Source organism: Mobula hypostoma, chromosome 8 (assembly GCF_963921235.1).
Source record: "Mobula hypostoma chromosome 8, sMobHyp1.1, whole genome shotgun sequence".
In the NCBI taxonomy this organism is placed as follows: domain Eukaryota; kingdom Metazoa; phylum Chordata; class Chondrichthyes; order Myliobatiformes; family Myliobatidae; genus Mobula; species Mobula hypostoma.
This window is the reverse complement of record NC_086104.1, coordinates 3,791,879-3,812,215: the sequence shown is the minus strand read 5'-3', so window position 1 is coordinate 3,812,215 and position 20,337 is coordinate 3,791,879. Positions and strand designations below refer to the sequence as shown.

The 20,337-nt window shown below is 47.2% G+C and overlaps 1 protein-coding gene across 1 annotated transcript in view; it reads left to right on the top strand.

Moving 5' to 3' along the window:
- The first annotated feature begins 4,172 nt into the window (after positions 1–4,172).
- LOC134350032 (L-gulonolactone oxidase-like) overlaps positions 4,173–20,337 on the top strand; it is a 46,505-nt gene continuing 30,340 nt past the window's right edge. Inside the window, exons 1-4 of the mRNA XM_063054941.1 lie at positions 4,173–4,318; positions 14,136–14,237; positions 15,032–15,157; positions 17,722–17,816. Of these exons, the coding sequence (XP_062911011.1) occupies positions 4,316–4,318; positions 14,136–14,237; positions 15,032–15,157; positions 17,722–17,816 (326 nt within the window). The 5' untranslated portion in view covers positions 4,173–4,315. The remainder of the gene's footprint in view (positions 4,319–14,135; positions 14,238–15,031; positions 15,158–17,721; positions 17,817–20,337) is intronic.

Here is a 20,337-nt window from a genome sequence, read left to right as displayed (position 1 = left end):
AATGCTCCAGATGTAGCCCAATCAGAGTTTTATGAAGCTACATGGAAACCTGGAACAAGAGACTCTGCAGATGCTGGAAACTCAGAGTAACACACAGGAAATGCTGGAGGAACCCAGCAGGTCAGGCAGCATCTGTGGAAATGAATAAACCCAAAAGGTTCTGCAGATACTAGAAATACAGAGTCACACACAGAAAATGCTGGAGGAATCCAGCAGGCAGCATCTATGGAAATGAATAAACACAAGAGATTCTGCAGATACTGGACGCACACACACAAAATGCTGGAGGAACTCAGCAGGTCAGACAGCATCTGTGGAACAGAAGATACTGAAAAACGGTGTCAGTCCAAAACATCGACTGTACTCTTTTCCATATATGCTGCCAGGAATGCTGAGTTCTTCCAGTATTTTGTGTTGTTGATTGCTCATGGCTGTTTGCACTTATTAAGCATTCCGTTAGTCTCATGAGGCCATGGATGTGCGCCTTGGAGGGTTTCCAGGGTTGTATGGAAGACTGACAGTTGCCCATGCTGCAACTCTCCCCTCTTCACAGCACCGATGTTGTCTAAGGGAAGGGCATTAGGACCCATACAGCTCGGCACCAGAGTTGTCACAGAGCACGCTGCCTTGGTCAAGGCTCGAACTAGCGACCTTCAGATTGCAAGACGAACGCCTTAACCATTTGGCCACGCGCCAACATGTGTTTGCACTATTGTCCTGCAAACCGTTGGGTGCTGTGGTGTTGTCAGTTAAGGTATTGCCCTGTGTTTTATGCTTGGCACCGAACCACAATCAATAACAAAGGAACACTCACAATGCGCTGGAGGAACTCAGCAGGTCAGTCAGCATCAATTATAAAGATTAGTCGACGTTTCGGGCCGAAACCCTTCGTCAGGACTGAAGGAAGAACTTTGGGGAGGGTTTGAAGAATGCTGGTAGTTGAAAAAAAACAGTAATTTGAAAGACAAAGGGGTGGGGGAGGGGAAGCAGGGAGGTGATTGGCAGGAGAACAATGCGCAGTAGAAGAAGGATGCGGAACCATGAGGGAGGTGATGTGAAATAGGGATAGAGGAAGGGTGGGGGAGGGAATTACCGGAAGTTGGAGAATTCTATGTTCATACCAAGGGGCTGGAGACTACCTAGACAGTTTATGAGGTGTTGCTCCTCCAACCTGAGTTTAGCTTCATCATGGCAGTAGAGGAGGCCATGTATGGACATATCCAAATGGGAATGGGAAGCAGAGTTGAAGTGGGTGGCTACCGGGAGATCCTGTCTGTTGTGTCACATACTGGCAATAAAATGATTCTGAATCTGACCCTCTCTCTTTGGACAGCGGTGGGTTACTGCCACAGGTGAGGGAAGGGATGTTTCCTGCCCTGTACTAGTGGCTGGATGCTGGTTAAAGTATCTGAAGTGATTCAGGGAGAGCATTGCTCGGTAGTTATACAATAACCCTCTGATAGAGTTACTGCAGTTATATAGTAACTCTCGCTTTAATTCCCCTTCTGTTTGTTGTTACACAATAGGAGCAATTCTGAGTTAATTTGGTGCCGACAGGGAACCAGGGCCCCAGGCACCAGCAGGGAGAGATTACAGATGTGGATTACATGACGGAGTGGAGTGTGTGTAGAGTGGGGGTGTACATGGATATTGAGGGTGTGCTTATGTCAGCGTGAATGTACCCTGAACTGGCATCACAGCTGATTCACTGTCTCTGTCCCCTGAGCCAGATCTCATCCCAGGCTGTGGCAGGACCCAGACATATCAGCAAGGTTCTGAGCAGGAATCAGGGACTGCTTAAAACAACTCTCTCACTTTACACATATAGCCACTATTTCTTCATTCTCCAATCCTGAGTGCATTCACCCTAACATGCTCTCACGATTTTATACGCGTCTGTAACATAACCCCTCAAATTCCTACACTCCAATGAACAAAGTTCTAAACTGCCCAACCTTTCTCCATAACACAGTCCCACAAGTTCTGGCAGCATCCTTGGAGACGTCCACTGCACTCTTTCCCATTTAGTGACATCTTCCCTATTGCAGGGCGACCAAAATTAAACAACAATCCAGTGTGCCTTCACCCTGCCATGCTGCGGTGACTCAGACCTCCCGGCACCCAGGTTCTGGCTTGTTCCGCACACACTGGTCATCTGTGCCTTTGTCTAGATTCAGCCCTCTGGGTAGTGAGTAGGGCAACACTCACGAGCTGCCAGCACGATCCTCATTTGATTTGACGCAAATGATACATTTCACTGTATCTTTCAATGCTTAGATGCATATATAACAAATTAAACTAATCTGTATTTGTGTGTGTGACCATAAAATATAAGAGTAAATGGGCAAATTAGGCCATTCAGCCCATTGTGTCTGCTCTACCATTCCATCGCGGTTGATTATTTACCCTCTCAACCTCATTCTCCTGCCTTCTCCATGTAACCTTTGTTTCTAACTACTCAAGAATCTAGCAAACTCCACTTTAAATATACCCAATGATATGGATTTCAGGGTCACCTGTGGCAATGAATTCCACAGATTCACCACACTCTGGCTACAGAAATTCCTTCTCATCACTGATCTAAAGGGATGTTCTTCTGGTCGGAGCCTCCCCACGATTTGAAACTTCCTCTCCACATCCACCCTTTTGAGCCCTCTCAATATTCGGTAGGTTTCATTCTTATTTTTCTAAACTCCAGTGAGTAAACGGCATATTTCACTGTATGTTTCAGTGGCCATCTGACAAATAAAGGTCATTTTTAATCTTTAAAACAGTTGTTATTGTGTCTGGCTGTCTGGCTCACCCACTTCCTCTGGCATCTAATTTCACATAGATACCACCCTTGGTGCACAAAATTAATCCTCAACTTCCAATAAAATCTCTCCCCTCTCACCTTAAAACTCTGACCTCTGGTGCTTGATTTCCCCAACCCTGGGACACAGACTGAGTGCATTCACTCTATCTATACCCCTCACTATTTTTATACACCTCTATAAGATCACCTCTCAGTCTCCTATGCTCTAAAGAATAAAGTCTGAGTCTGTTCAAACTCTCTCTATTACCTCAAGTCGAGGCAACATCATTGTAAATCTTTTCTGCACTCTTTCCAGTTTCATCACTTCTTTCCTGTTTCAGGGTGACCGAAGCTTTTATACTCACTGTCGTGTCTTGTGAAGGCCAGTACAACAAAAATCTTCTTCATCACACCGTCTGCCTGTGACTGAACTTTCGATTAACCATGTACTCGTACGTCAAGTTCCCTCTGTTCTACAATTCTCCAGACCATTCTCTATGAAGGCCCTAAATGGATTTGACTTTGCAAAATGCAGCATTTCACACATCCAAGATTAACTCCATTTGCCATTCCTCAGCCCACTTCAGCAGCTGATACAAATCTTCCTGTGATTTTTAATAGTGTTCTTCACTGTCCACTATATCAACTATTTTCACATCATCTGCAAACTGACTAAACAACAAACACAAAATGCTGGAGAAGGTCAGCAGATCAGCAGCATCTATTGAAATGGATTTTACTTACTAAACAAGTTCAGGTTTATCATTGCTGATATATGGCATGAAATTTGTTGCTTTGCAGCAGGTGTGCAGTGCAAGACGTAAAATACAATACCCTGCAATGCATAAAAATCTATACATTACAATACTTAAAGATACAATACATTACAATACATGAAATACTATACATTACAATAAGAAATATAAAGATAAATATATATATAATACAAAAATAGAACAAAGCAGTGAGGTGGTGCTCATGGATTTGTTGTCCATTCAGAAATCGGATGGTGGAGAGGAAGAAGCTGTTCCCAAACACTGAGTGTGTGTCTAGAGCTCCTGTATCTCCTCGCTGTTGGTAGTAATGAGAAAAGGGCTGCTCCCAGAAGGTGTGTGTCTTTAGTAAGAGATGCCTCCTTTTACAGACACCACTTTTTGAAGAGGTCCTCGATGGTGGAGAGGGTTGTGCCCATGCTGGAAATGGCTGAGTTTACAACCCTGTATTCTTATCCAAGTTGTTGATACCGAGACAGACATGCGTGCGTGACAGGGCTCGACTACCCATCCTGCCAAACATGCTCAGCCTTCACTCCTCCTAAAACCTGATATCAACTTGGAGACAAAATCCCAGTACAGGATTAAGCAGACCAATTAATCATTGACCCCATTATCAACAACAGGAATTTCAGGCACATACCTCTTGCAGGGATATCTCAGACACATCAGGGACTGCGGATCACTGTTTGCCTCTCTCGCTCCTCCGACAGACGTGATCTCTGCTCTCACAGCACCTTCGCTGATCATGGTAAGTGCTCCCCAACTTGTGTGGCAGAGGCTCAGACTGAATTTGTGTGGCAGTGAAGAGTGGGTTAAAGCAGCCATTGGTCTGGGTGGACAATGTTCCAAGGCTCTGGGGGGAACAGGAGAACTTGGGGCCAACTCCCCCCGGCAGAGGCATTTGAGGGAGGAGTAGAGTTGTGAGGAGAAGGAACATAGAAGTGTTTGTACAGGCATGTGTCCCAGGGACAAAGTTATAGTAAATAACAGAGATCTGTGACTGGACCTGGGCAAGAATTGGTGCTGCGATCTTGGCAGGGATCCAGGAATGGGATCTAGGAATTCCACCTATAGTACAGAATAGAACTGGGGATCCAGGTTGGGAACTAGGACGAAGATCTCGAGCTGGCATCTCAGGCAAGGATTGCCATAGGGTTGGGATCTGGGAATGGGGTCCGTGAATGTTATCTGTAGTAAGGACTGGGATTCAGATTTGGTACCTTGGACCGAGGAAAAGTAACTGGAACTGTGGTCCGGCAAGGAATGGTATGGACACTCAGTGATGGGTTAATCGATTTGTTTCAAACCGACACTGCGGGGCAACACAGAAGTGTAGTGGTTAGCATGAGGCTTTTACAGCATCATCGACCCAGGTTCAATTCCTACCACAGTCTGTCAGGAGTTTGAACGTTCTCCCCGTGACTGAGTTGGTTTCCTCCAGGTGCTGCGATTTCCTCTCTCATTCCAATGGGTTAGTAGGTTAATTAGTCACGTGTGTGTAATTGCGCGGCGCGGGCTCATTGGGTTGCAAGAGCCTGTTACAGTGCTGTATTTCTTTTAAAAAAAACAACATTCAAAGTGTAAGGTCGTCATCTCAGGCTTTACCACAAGCAACAAGCTGGATGAACATTCAACATGGTAACGAAAGCAAACATGATTACTGCATGTCCAGCGGTTAGCTGGCAGATGAACTGTTAGCTGTTCGGTGAACTGTTTGCCAGTAAATATACTCGCAGGGTCTGTTCATGAACTAAGAGTCCTGGTATTTTAATTGCTGTACTCCTTTAACAACATCACTGACGCTGCTCACACAACATACTGCTGAATATTATCTTCCACTTCTTGCTAAGGAAATATAGGGCCTTAGTTTAAGTGTCCAAATGGTATTGAACCTGTATTGTCCTGCCTGTACTGACAGCGTGTGGTAGGACAGTGCAGAGGGGGCTTCACCCTGTGTCTGACCCCGGGCGTGTATGACAGCACGGTGTAGCGGGTGTTTCACTCTGTATCTGACCCTGGGAGTGTATGATGAGACAGTGTAGAGACAGCTAGAGAGCTTCACTCTGTGTCTGTCCCTGGGAGTGATTGATGGCAATGTGTCGTGGGTGTTTCACTCTGTGTCTGACCCCGGGAGTGTGTGATGGGACGGTGTAGAGGGAGCTTCACTCTGTGTCTGACCCTGGGAGTGTGTGATGGGACGGTGCGGAGGGAGATTCACTCTGTGTCTGACCCTGGGAGTGTGTGATGGACGATGTAGAGGAAGTTTCACTCTGTGTCTGACCCCGGGAGTGTGTGATGACACGGTGTAGCGGGTGTTTCACTCTGTGTCTGACCCCGGGAGTGTGTGATGGGACGGTGTAGCGGGTGTTTCACTCTGTATCTGACCCCGGGAGTGTGTGATGGGACGGTGTAGAGGAAGTTTCACTCTGTGTCTGACCCCGGGAGTGTGTGATGGGATGGTGTAGTGGGTGTTTCATTCTGTGTCTGACCCTGGGCATGTGTGATGGGACGGTGTGGAGGGAGTTTCACTCTGTGTCTGACCCTGGGAGTGTGTGATGGGACAGTGTAGAGAGCTTCACTCTGTGTCTGTCCCTGGGAGTGATTGATGGCATTGTGTCGTGGGTGTTTCACTCTGTGTCTGACCCTGGGAGTGATTGTTGGCATTGTGTCGTGGGTGTTTCACTCTGTATCTGACCCCGGGAGTGTGTGATGGGACAGTAAGAGGGAGCTTCACTCTGTGTCTGTCCCTGGGAGTGATTGATGGCATTGTGTCGTGGGTGTTTCACTCTGTATCTGACTCCGGGTGTCTGTGATGGGACAGTGCAGAGGATGTTTCACTCTATGTCTGATCCCGGGAGTGTGTGATGGACGGTGTAGAGGAAGTTTCACTCTGTGTCTGACCCCGGGAGTGTGTGATGGGACGGTGTAGCGGGTGTTTCACTCTGTATCTGACCCCGGGAGTGTGTGATGGGATGGTGTAGAGGAAGTTTCACTCTGTGTCTGACCCCGGGAGTGTGTGATGGGATGGTGTAGTGGGTGTTTCACTCTGTGTCTGACCCTGGGCATGTGTGATGGGACAGTGTGGAGGGAGTTTCACTCTGTGTCTGATCCCGGGAGTGTGTGATGGGACGGTGTGGAGGGAGTTTCACTCTGTGTCTGACCCCAGGAGTGTGTGATGGGACAGTGTAGCGGGTGTTTCACTCTGTGTCCGACCCTGGGAATGTGGGTAGGGACAGAGTAGATGGAGCTTCACTTTGTGTCTGACACAGGGACTGTATGATGGGATGGTGTTGAAGGAGCATCGCTCTGTGTCTTACCCTGGGAATGTGTGATGGGACAGTGTAGAGGGAGCTTCACTTTGTCTCTGAACTTGAGAGTGTGAGATGGAATGGTATAGAGAGAGTACTTAATTTTGTCCAGGAAATGCGCTACTGGACAGCATCACTTTTCTTATCACAAACAAGAGAAAATCTGCAGATGCTGGAAATCCAAGCAATACATACAAAATGCTGGTGGAACTCAGCAGGTCAGACAGCATCTATTGAGAAGAGTACAGTTGCTGCGTCGGTCTGCGGCCCTTCGACAGGACCTGTTTTGAACAGCATTTTGTGTGTCACTTTTTGTTAGTTGAGATTCTTCTACTTTGATACCCAGTTTTGAGTTTTGAATTATTTTATTCTCCGTGAATACCTGAGCCTGATTACTTCTAATTGAACTAACCTCGGCGCATTGGGATTGCCTTTGGTATTGCTCAGAGACACTGGTGAATACTGCCCCAGATTTCTATAACCTTAGCAGCGGAAACATTTGTGAAATGAACTTGAGCAAGCAGCTACCCAAAGTCTCCTTGTCATTTAATCACATCTCTGAAGATGAATCAGGCACCAAATGTGATTTATAAACCGAGAAAAAAAAACCCTTTCAGTTTCTGATCTTCCATTTCCTGCACAGACTCTGAGAGACACTCATCATTCTGTCCAGTAAATGGAGCACATTGGTCTTCCAGCTGGGACTGTGTCCAAGAACGCAGTCCCAAGAAGCTCTCTTCAGCCCACATATAGCTAAATCTCCTTACATCTCCAAAAGTTTAGAAATACTGATAAGGATGCCTTTTGCCTTCCCATGTTAAAATCTTCCCCTAAAGCAGAATTGGAATCAGGGTTTATTGTCACCGATAAAAGTTGTGAAATTTGTTGTTTTGTTGTAGCAGTACAGTGCAATACATAAAGGGTATGTGTGTATTTTATTCATTTATTTATTTAAATAGGCACTTCCAGCCCTTCAGACTGCACCACCCAGCAAAGCTTGATTTAACTCTAGTCTAATCACGGGACAATTTACAATGGCTAATTAACCTACCAACCAGTACATCTTTGGACTGTGGGAGGAAACCGGGAAGACATACAGAGTCCTTACTGTGATGTCGCAATTGAACTCTTTCAGAGTCGATGCCTCCAGAAGACACATACATCATTAAAGACCCCCTCACACCCTCGCCATGAACTGTTTGTTCTTCTGCCATCAGGCAAACGTTACAGGAGCATCAAAACTAAAACTACAAGGCTACTAAACAGCTTCCTCCCACAGGCAGTCAGACTGCTAAATAGCTGCTCTACCTGACTCTGCTTTGGACACTTTTAACTTGCACTGGACACTTATAACTTGATTTTAACTGACATGTGGCTGTTGTGTTTTACTATTTATTGTTATGTTTATTATTTAGTGTTGTGTTTGTTATGTTATGATTGCACTGCCCCTGAGAAACTCTGTCTCATTCTGCCCTGCAGAGCTGATGTACGGTTAGAATGACAATAAAGTTTTTTGAATCTTTGAATCTTTGAAACTCTGATACCCCAATCTGTAATCATGTTGAGAAATGAAACCTGGGTCAGCAGCACAGTACGGTGTTGTGCTAACCACTATGCCAGTGTGTCACCCATATCTATCCGTCTATGTATGTATTTATTGATTCAGGGTGACAGCACAGCAACAGGCTCTTCCGGCCCATGAGCCCACGCCACCCAATTACACCCATGTGACCAATTCACCCACTAAACTGTACAGGTTTGGAATGTGGGAGGAAAGCAGAGCACCTGAAGGAATCCCACGTGGTCACAGCGAGAATGTAGAAACTCTTTATGGATAGCGGCGGATTTGAACTCTGAACTCCAATGCTCCGATCTGTAGTACTGATACTCTAACTTCTTTGGTACTATAGCAGCCCACTGTGCTAGTGTGGCACCCTGCCGTGGGGAGAAGGCTGGTTTCCGTGCGTTCATGGACAGCACAAAAAATTGGAAGCCTTTTGGATTGCGAAGAAGGTTGTCCAATGGTACAGCAGGATGTAGGTTAGGTGGAATGGCAGTTTAGGCAAAACCTATTCCCCTCCATAGATGCTGCCTGACCTGCTGAGTCCCACCAGCAGTTTGTATGCGTTATTCTGGATTACCAGCATCTGCACTTTTGTGTTCTTGATTACACGGGAAGTTGGGTAATTGGAAGCTAGTCCAGGAAATGTGAAGTAATGGAATTGGATGGTTTGTTATTATTCAGAATCAGAATCAAAAACATGTTTAATATCAACGGCATATGTCACAAAATTTCAAACACGAGATGCTGGAGATCCAAAGCAGTGCACACAAAATGCTGGGGAGACTCAGCCAGTAATGCTGCATTTATGGAAATAAATCAACAGTTGACATTTTGAGCTGAGCTCCTTCATCACGTCTGAGAGGAAAGGGGGGGAGATGCCTGAATTAAAAGGTGGGGGGAGGGGAAGAACGATAGGAAAAAGGTGATAGGTGAGGCCAGATGGGTGGGAAAGGTCAAGACTGGAAAAGGAGGAACCAGATAGGAGAGGAGAGTGGAACATAGCAGAAAGGGGGTCTCAGTCCCTCTCAGTCCTGATGAAGGGCCTCAGCCTAAAACATGCTGCTTGGCCTGCTCAGTTCCTCCAGCGTCTTCTGTGTGTTGTCAAGAAATTTGTCGTCTCTGCGGCTGCAGTACAATAATAACAGAGAGAAAGAACGTAAGTTGCATTGTATACACTATACAACATTAGAAAACCATAACAGACTGCAGAATAAAGTTTTAAACTGTTACAGAGAAAGTGTAGCGTAGGCAGACAATAAGATGCAAGGCCATAATGAAGTTTGTGAAGTCAAGGGTCCATCTTATTGTACCAGGGAACCATTCCAAAGTCTGATCACAGAAGGGTAGGAAAACATAGAAACATAGAAAACCTACAGCACAATACAGGCCCTTCGGCCCACAGAGTTGTGCCGAACATGTCCCTAGGCTTACCCATAGCCCTCTATTTCACTAAGCTCCAAGTACTGATCTAAAAGTCTCTTAAAAGGCCCTATCATATCTGCCTCCACCACCGTTGCCGGCAGCCCATTCCACGCACTCACCATTCTCTGAGTAAAAAACTTACCCCTGATATCTCCTCTGTATCTACTCCCCAGCACCTTAAACCTGTAACCTCTTGTGCTAGCCATTTCAGCCCTGGGAAAAAGCCTCTGACTATCCACACGAACAATGCCTCTCATCATCTTATACACCTCTATCAGGTCACCTCTCATCCTCCGTCGCTCCAAGGAGAAAAGGCCGAGTTCACTCAACCTGTTCTCATAAGGCATGCTCCCCAATCCAGGCAACATCCTTGTAAATCTCCTCTGCACCCTTTCTATGGTTTCCACATCCTTCCTGTAGTGAGGCGACCAGAATTGAGCACAGTACTCCAAGTCGGGTCTGACCAGGGTCCTGTATAGCTGCAACATTTCCTCTCAGCTCCTAAATTCAATTCCATGATTGATGAAGGCCAATACACCGTATGCAATCTTAACCACAGAGTCAACCCGCGCAGCTGCTTTGAGTGTCCTATGGACTCAGACCCCAAGATCCCTCTGATCCTCCACACTGTCAAGAGTCTTACCATTAATTCTATATTCTGCCATCATATTTGACCAACCAAAATGAACAACTTCACACTTACAGGAGGAATTCTGCAGATGCTGGAAATTCAAGCAGCACACATCAAAGTTGCTGGTGAACACAGCAGGCCAGGCAGCATCCCTAGGAAGAGGTACAGTCCACATTTCGGGCCGAGACCCTTCATCAGGACTAAATGAAGGAAGAGCTAGTAAGAGATTTGAAAGGGAGGGGGAGGGAGAGATCCAAAATGATAGGAGAAGACAGGAGGGGGAGGGATGGAGCCAAGCGCTGGACAGGTGATAGGCAAAAGGGATATGAGACGATCATGGGACAGGAGGCCCAGGGAGAAGGAAAAGGGGGAGGGGGGAAAAACCCAGAGGATGGGCAAGGGGTATAGTCAGAGGGACAGAGGGAGAAATAGGAGAGAGAGAGAAAGAATGTGTGTATATAAATAAATAACGGATGGGGTACGAGGGGGAGGTGGGGCATTAGCGGAAGTTAGAGAAGTCAATGTTCATGCCATCAGGTTGGAAGCTACCCAGACGGAATATAAGGTGTTGTTCCTCCAACATGAGTGTGGCTTCATCTTTACAGTAGAGGAGGCCGTGGATAGACATATCAGAATGGGAATGGGATGTGGAATTAAAATGTGTGGCCACTGGGAGATCCTGCTTTCTCTGGCGGACAGAGCGTAGGTGTTCAGCAAAACGATTTCCCAGTCTGCGTCGAGTCTGGTCAATATATAGAAGGCCAAATCGGGAGCACCGGACACAGTATATCACCCCAGCCGACTCACAGGTGAAGTGTCGCCTCACCTGGAAGGACTGTTTGGGGCCCTGAATGGTGGGAAGGGAGGAAGTGTAAGGGCATGTGTAGCACTTGTTCCACTTACAAGGATAAGTGCCAGGAGGGAGATCAGTGGGGAGGGATGGGGGGGACGAATGGACAAGGGAGTTGTGTAGGGAGCGATCCCTGCGGAAAGCAGAGAGAGGGGGCGAGGGAAAGATGTGCTTAGTGGTGGGATCCCGTTGGATGTGGCGGAAGTTACAGAGAATAATATGTTGGACCCGGAGGCTGGTGGGGTGGTAGGTGAGGACCAGGGGAACCCTATTCCTAGTGGGGTGGTGGGAGGATGGAGTGAGAGCAGATGTGCGTGAAATGGGGGAGATGCGTTTGAGAGCAGAGTTGATGGTGGAGGAAGGGAAGCCTCTTTCTTTAAAAAAGGAGGACCTCTCCCTCATCCTGGAATGAAACATCCTGAGAGCAGATGCGGCGGAGACGGAGGAATTGTGAGAAGGGGATGGCATTTTTGCAAGAGACAGGGTGAGAAGAGGAATAGTCCAGATAGCTGCGAGAGTCAGTAGGCTTATAGTAGACATCAGTAGATAAGCCGTCTCCAGAAATAGAGACAGAAAGATCTAGAAAGGGGAGGAAGGTGTCGGAAATGGATCAGGTAAACTTGAGGGCAGGGTGAAAGTTGGAGGTAAAGTTAATGAAGTCAACGAGTTCTGCATGCGTGCAGGAAGCAGCGCCAATGCAGTCGTTGATGTAGCAAAGGGAAAGTGGGGGACGGATACCAGAATAGGTACGGAACATAGATTGTTCCACAAAGCCAACAAAAAGGCAGGCATAGCTAGGACCCATACGGGTGCCCATAGCTACATCTTTAGTTTGGAGGAAGTGGGAGGAGCCAAAGGAGAAATTATTAAGAGTAAGGACTAATTCCGCTAGACGGAGCAGAGTGGTGGTAGAGGGGAACTGATTAGGTCTGGAGCCCAAAAAGAAGCGGAGAGCTTTGAGACCTTCCTGATGGGGGATGGAAGTATATAGGGACTGGATTTATCTAGGTTGAACTCCATCTGCCACTTCTCAGCCCAGTTTTGCATCCTATCAATGTCGCGCTGTAACCTCTGACAGCCCTCCACACTATTCACAACACCTCCAACCATTGTGTCATCAGCAAACTTACTAACCCATCCCTCCACTTCCTCATCCAGGTCATTTATAAAAATCACGAACAGTAAAGGTCCCAGAACAGATCCCTGAGGCACTCCACTGGTGACCGACCTCCATGCAGAATATGACCGGTCTACAACCACTCTTTGCCTTCTGTGGGCAAGCCAGTTCTGGATCCGTAAAGCAATATCCCCTTGGATCCCATACCTCCTTACTTTCCCAATAAGCCCAGCATGAGGTACCTTATCAAATGCCTTGCTGAAATCCATATACACTACATCTACTGCTCTTCCTTCATCAATGTGTTTAGTCACATCCTCAAAAAATTCAGTCAGGCTCGTCAGGCTAGTAAGGCATGACCTGCCCTTGACAAAGCCATACTGACTACTCCTATTCGTACCATACCTCTCCAAATGCTCATAAATCCTGCCTCTCAGGATCTTCTCCATCTTCATACCAACCACTGAGGTAAGACTCACTGGTCTATAATTTCCTGGGCTATCTCTACTCCCTTTCTTGAATAAAGGAACAGCATCCGCAACCCTCCAATCCTCCGGAACCTCTCCCGTCTCCATTGATGATGTAAAGATCATCGCCAGAGGCTCAGCAATCTCCTCCCTCGCCTCCCACAGTATCCTGGGGTACATCTCATCTGGTCCCGGTGACTTATCCAAGTTGATGCTTTCCAAAAGCTCCAGCACATCCTCTTTCTTAATATCTACATGCTCAAGCTTTTCAGTCTGCTGCAGGTCATCGCTACAATCACCAAGATCCTTTTCCACAGTGAATACTGAAGTAAAGTATTCATTAAGTACCTCTGCTATTTCCTCTGGTTCCATACACACTTTTCCAGTGTCACACGATAGGTCCATTTCTTTCACACCTTGATAGGTCCATTTCTTTCACACCTTGATAGGTCCTATTCTTTCACTCCTTATCCTCCTGCTCTTCAAGGAGCTGTCCTTAAGCCTGCTGCTATGTGCTTTCAAGCCTTTGTATCTTGTGCCCGATGGGAAAGGGGAGAAGAAAGAATGTCCCATGCAGATGGGGTCTTTGATTATGCTGGCTGCTCTACTGAGGCAGAGCCAAGGATAGACAGAGTCTGTGGAGGGGAGAAGCTTCAGTGATGTGCTCAGTTGTATCACATTTCTCTGCGGTTTCTTGTGGTTTCAGACAGAGCAGTTGCTGGACAAGACACGTTCTATAGTGTATTGAGAAAAATTGGAGTAGAGATACTAAATTTCTTTAGCCTCCTGAGGAAGTAGAGCTGCTGGTCAGTTTTCTTGGTTGAGACATCAATACGGTTGGAACAGGACGGGCTATTGGTGACTTTTTCTCCAAAGTTCTTGAACCTCTTTACCTTCTTGACCTCAGAATCATTGTTGTAGACAGGAATATACACCCCCCCCCCCCACCACCAAGTCAACTGTTGAAACCGTGATCGAGATTTTTGGTCTGAAATGCTAACAATTACTTCCCCCCACCCCCCAATTCATCAGCTCATTCTGCTGAGTTCTTCTCAACTTAGTGTGTTTCTCCATTGCTGGGATCTAAGGCAGGACCATCACTGATGTGAGCACCGTGTGGGCTCTGGCCATATTCACCCTGGCTTGTCTATGGCTGCTCGACGTGTCTGGCTTGGAGACTCACCTTCTGTCTGTCACTACATTCAGGTCCAAGGCGTCGAAGGCTACACGTTCCGGAACTGGGCTGAGACATATGCCTGCCAGCCGGAGTTATACTTCGAACCCAACTCCATGGAGGAGATACGGCAGGTGAGTGACCTGGAGACCTCTGTCCCTGCACTGTGGGTGGCAATAGTGCCACACAGGGTCAGCACTAGACGGAAAGGGCAGTGAAGAGGGGAGGAGAGGCAGTATACCCAGCACACACTGAAACACTGAGAGAGTGTACACACATGGGAACAAGAGAGTGTACACACATGGGAACAGTGAGAGAGTGTACACACATGGGAACAAGAGAGTGTACACACATGGGAACAGTGAGAGAGTGTACACACATGGGAACAAGAGAGTGTACACACATGGGAACAGTGAGGGAGGGGGTGTACATATGGGACAGTGAGGGAGAGAGTGTGTATACACTGTTTCGGTGATGGAGAGGGTGTACACATTGGGACAGTGAAGGGGAGTGTGTACACACTGGGACAGTGAAGGAGAGGATATACACACTGCTTCAGTGATGGAGAGGGTGTACACACTGGGACGGTGATGGAGAGAGTGCACTTATGGGGATACTGACAGAAAGAATGTGTACACACTGGGACAGTGATGGAGAGGGTGTATTTATGGGGACAGTGAGAGAGAGAGTGTGTATTTACGGGGACAGTGAGGGAGAGAGTGTGTACACACAGACAGTGATGAAGAGAGTGTACACACTGGGACTGTGAGGGAGAGGGTGTACACACTGGGACAGTGAGTGAGAGAGTGTATTTACGGGGACAGTGAGGGAGAGAGTGTGTATCCCCTGGATAGACGAGGTTTTGCTCCAGGTCCCTCGAAGAACAAAACAGTTGCCCATTATGCTGCCTGTGTCTCACTCCCTGCAGATCCTGGAACTGGCCAAGCAGCGCAGCAAGCGAGTGAAGATTGTGGGCTGTGGGCATTCCCCCTCGGATATTGTCTGCACTGACGACTACCTCATAAGGCTCAACCATCTCAACAAGCTGCTCAAGGTAAGGTTCAGATGGCAGATTCTACACGGCAGCTCACTGACCTTATTCCTCATGTCCAAGTTACCCTCAGAAAACAGGCAGGGAGAAGGCAGATGGAACCTGGTGTTTGGAAATGTCAAGTGATGCATGTTGGAGAAGTCAGATATAGATGGAGTTTAAACAGTGAATGGCAGGTGAGGGGTATGCAGGCCAGGCAGCATCTATGGAAAAGAGTACACAGTTGACGTTTTGGGCCAAGGCCCTTCATCAAGACTGGAAAAAAAAGATGAGGTCAGAATAAGAAGTTGGGGAGAGGGGAGGGAGAAGTACAAGGTTGAGATGATAGGTGAAACTGAGAGAGGGAGAAGAGGTGAAGAAAAAAAGCTGGAAAGTTGATTGGTGAAAGAGGTAAAGGGACAGAGGAGAGGGAATCTGATAGGAGAGGGTAGAAGACCATAAAAATAGGAAGGAGGAGGATCATCAGAGGCTGGTGATGTGCGGGTAAGGAGATAAAGCAAAAGATGGAATCAGGAATGGGGAATGGCGAAAAGGGGAGGGTCAATTACCAGAAGTTCTAGAAATCGATGATCATGCTATCAGGTCAGAGGCTACCCAGATGGACTATAAGGTGTTGCCCCTCATTCTGAATGTGGCCTCATCATGGCAGTGGACTGACATGTCAGATTGGGAAGGGGAAGTAGAAATGAAATGGTGGATACCAGAAGATGGTGCTTTTCCTAGCAAATGGTCTCCCAATCTATGTCAGGTCTGACCGATGTACAGGAGGTCACACCAGGAGCACTGGACACAGTATATAACCCCAACAGACTCACAGATGAAGTGTCGTCTCACCTGGCAGGACAGTTTGGGGCCCTGACTGGTGGCGAGGGAGGAAGTGTAGGGGCAGGTGGAGCACTTGTCCTGCTTGCAAGGGTAAGTGCCAGGAGGGAGATCAGTGGGGAGGTGTGAATGGACAAGGGAGTCACATAGGGAGTGATCCCTGTGGAAAGTGGAAAGTCGGGGGGAAGGAAAGATGTACTTAGTGGTGGGATCCTGTTGGAGATAGCAGAAGTTACGGAGAATTATGTGCTGGATGCGGAAGCTAGTGAAGTGGTGGGTGAGGATAAGAGGCACCCTATCTCTGGTGAGGTGGTGGGGTGAGGGTGAAATGGAAGAGATGTGGGTGAGGACAGCGTTCATGGCGGAGGGAAATAGCTCCTTTCTTTGAAGAAGGACATCTCATTAGTTTTGGAATGAAAAACCTCATCCTGAGAGCAGATGTGGCAGAGGTACAGGAACGGAGAGAAGGGGATGGAAGCTTTACAAGTGATAAGGTGGAAAGAGGATAGTCCAGGTAGCTGTGAGAATCAGTGAGTTTATAAAAGATATAGGTAGAGAAACTGTCTCCAGAGAGAGAGTCAGAGAGATCAAGAAAGGGGAGGGTGGTGTCGGAAATGGAGCAGATAAATTTGAGGACAGGGTGGAAGTTGGAGGCAAAGTTGATGAAGTCAATGAGCTCAGCATGGGTGCAGGAAGCAGCATCGATTCAGCTTAGTAAAAGTTGAGGACTGATACCAGTGTAAGCTTGGAACATGTACTGCTCCACATGGCCAACAAAATGGCAGGCATAGCTGGGACCCATGCGAGTGCCCATGGCTACATCTTCTGTTCGAGGATGTCGGAGGAGCCGAAGGAAAAATTATTGAGAGTGAGGGCCAGTTCTGCTAGAATGGTGGTGGAGGGGGACTGGTTTGGTCTGTTGTCCAGAAAAAAGTGGAGATCTGAAAGGCCTCCTGCTGGGGGATGGAAGTGTATAGGGACTGGCCATCCATAGTGAACATGAGTCGATCTGGATCAGGGAACTTGAAGACATTGAAAAGACTACTTGTATATTTGATCATGTGGCAGCTTTACTGAATCAGTGAGCAGTGTAGACGGAGTCCATGGAGGGGAAGCTGGTTTCCATGATGTACTGAGCAGTGTCCACAACCTTCTGCTGTTTCTTACAGTTACAGGCAGAGTAGTTGCTGTATCAAGCTGTGTGTATCCAGGTAGTGTAGTTTCTCAATATAAATAACCAAGGATTGGTGGGGATATCCCCAATTTCTTTAGCCTTCTAAGACAGCTGATCTGCGTCTGAGAATGAAAGGGTCCAGAGTATTTGATGGCTTTGGGTCTGTAGTTTAGAAGAATGGGGGAGGATATTATTAAAACCTATTGAATATTTCAAGATCTAGCTAGAGTGAATGTGGAGAGGATGCTTCCAATAATGGGGGTGTCTAGGCCAGAGGACACAGCCTCAATATAGAGAGACATCCATTTAGAACAGAGATGAGGGAGGAACTTCTTTAGCGAGAGAATGGTGAATCTGTGGAACTAATTGCCACAGATGGCAGTGGAGAATATCACTGGGGGTTGATAGGCTCTGGACTAGCAAAGGCATCAAAGGTTGTGGACAGAAGGCAGGGGAATGGGATTGAGAGGGAGCATAAATTAGCCATGATGGTATGGCAGAGCAGACTCAATGGGCCAAGTTGCCTAATTCCAAACTTGTGTTTTATATTCCAATGTTCCTTTCTTGGCAGGTGGATAAGGAGAAGCTGCAGGTGACGGTGGAGGCAGGGATGGAGTTGACTGACCTGAACGAAGAGCTGGTATCGTTCGGACTGGCTCTGTCCAAGTGAGTGTGCATCCGGGACTAGAGGGTTAACTTGCACACTCATCCCACACACCTTCCCAGCAACATGCACCATTTGAGCTGCCTGGCTGAGGCAGCAGGGTGGCTCGGCAGGTTCAGATTCACTTACTTATCAGACTCAGAGCCCAGCTTGTTACCACTGACGCACTTTGAGAAATTTGTTACCTTGCAGCAGCAGTACAATGCAATACATAAAATATATGCTCAGTGGCCACTTTACTAGGTATCTGCTGAACCTACTAAATTGGCTGCTGATCATCTGTTGGTCGACTTCTGCAGCTGCAGCTCATCCGCCTCGAGCCTCAATGTGCTATGCATTCAGAGATTCCCTTCTGCACACCACTGTTGCAACGTGTGGTTATTTGAGTTACTGTCATCTTTCTGTCAATTTAAACCAGTCTGGCCATTCTCCTCTGACCTCTCTCATCAACAGGCCGTTTTTGCCCACAGAACTGACCCTCACTGGACGTTTTTTTTTGCACCATTCTCTGTGAACTCTAGAAACTGTTGTGTGCGAAAATTCCAGGAATCAGCAGTGACTTAAACCACCCAATATGGCACCAAGAATCATTCCACAGTCAAAGTCACTTAGATCGTATTTCTTCCCCATTCCAATGTTCAGTCTGAACGGCAACCGAACATCAGACTGTGTCAGCAGGCTTTTCTGCACTGAGTTGCTGCCATGTGACTAGATAAGATTTGTGTTATCCAGCAGGTGTACAGGCGTATCTAATGAAGGGGTCACTGAGTGTATTACAATAAACATAGAACATAGAATAGTACAGCAAATTACAGGCCCTTTGGCCCACAATGTTGTGCCGACCCTCAAACCCTGCCTCCCATATAAGCTCCCAACTTAAATTCCTCCATATACCTGTCTAGTAGTCTCTTAAACTTCACTAGTGTATCTGCCCCCACCACTGACTCAGGCAGTGCATTCCACGCACCAACCACTCTCTGAGTAAAAAACCTTCCTCTAATATCCCCCTTGAACTTCCCACCCCTTACCTTAAAGTCATGTCCTCTTGTATTGAGCAGTGGTGCCCTGGGGAAGAGGCGCTGGCTATCCACTCTATCTATTCCTCTTATTATCTTGTACACCTCTATCATGTCTCCTCTCATCCTCCTTCTCTCCAAAGAGTAAAGCCCTAGCTCCTTTAATCTCTGATCATAATGCATACTCTCTGAACCAGGCAGCATCCTGGTAAATCTCCTCTGTACTCTTTCCAGTGCTTCCACATCCTTCCTATAGTGAGGTGCCCAGAACTGGACACAGTACTCCAAGTGTGGCTTAACCAGAGTTTTATAGAGCTGCATCATTACATAGCAACTCTTAAATAAGAAATATAAAAAATTAAAAACTACTGCAAAAAGGGAGCAAAGGTAGTGAGGTAGTGTTCAGGGGTTCAATGTCCATCCAGAAATCGGATAGCAGAGGGGAAGGGGCTGTTCTTGAATTGTTGACTGTGTACCTCCTTCCTGATGGTGGCAATGAGAAGAGGGCATGTCCTGGGCGATGGGGATCCTTCATGATGGATGCCACCTTTCTGAGGAATCACTTTTTGAAGGTGCCTCGATACTGGAGAGGCTGGTGTCTGTGGTGGAGCTGGCTGAGCTTTGCAACTTTCTGCTGCCTTTTCTGATCCTGTGCAGAGGTCCCTCCATACCAGATGGTGATGCGACCCGTCAGAGTGCATCGAAACATACAGTGAAATGCAGTGTTTGTTTCAACGCCCGGCACCCCTGAGGGTGTGCTGAGGGCAGCCCTCACGTGTCGCCACACATTCCGGCTTGGCGCCAACATTGCATGGCCACAATGTTCGACAGGATGGCACAAACAACGGGAGCAACAAAATAATAACAACTGAGAAACAAACCCTTTTCCCGACCTGCTCGCACATACCCCAGGCCTCAGAGCTCCAATCCTTAGTCCCAGCCTTAATGAGCCTTCAAGCTCCATTGCCTGACCTGGACTCACAGACAGCTGAACACACTAACCCATGTCATGTTTACATGCATTTAAGTTTGGGGTGAGTGTTCAGTGTTCAATCAACTACTTGAAGCAGCCTAGGGACACACTCTCCCCGAGAACACAGAACGTTCGGTGGTTGCCACGGTAATGCGGCCGTTCGCAGGACGCTACTACAGCTCAGGGTGTTTGGGTTTCAGAGTTCAATCCCGATGTCATCTGAAAGGAGTCTGTATGTCTTCCCCGTGAAATGGGTGGGTTTTCTACGGGTGCTCTGGTTGCATTCCACAATCCAGAGATGTTGTCATAAGTTGCGCTGCAACTAGTCTGGGATGATGTCGGGGCATTCTGGGCAGTGTGGATAAATGTCAGATAAATGTACACAATATACATCCTGAAATTCTTTTTCTTCACAAGCATCCATGAAAACAGAGGAGTGCCCCAAAGAATGAAAGAAAGTTAAATGTTAGAACCCCAAAGTCCCCTTTCCTCGCATAAGCAGCAGCAAAGTGATAACCCCCCCCCCCCACCAGC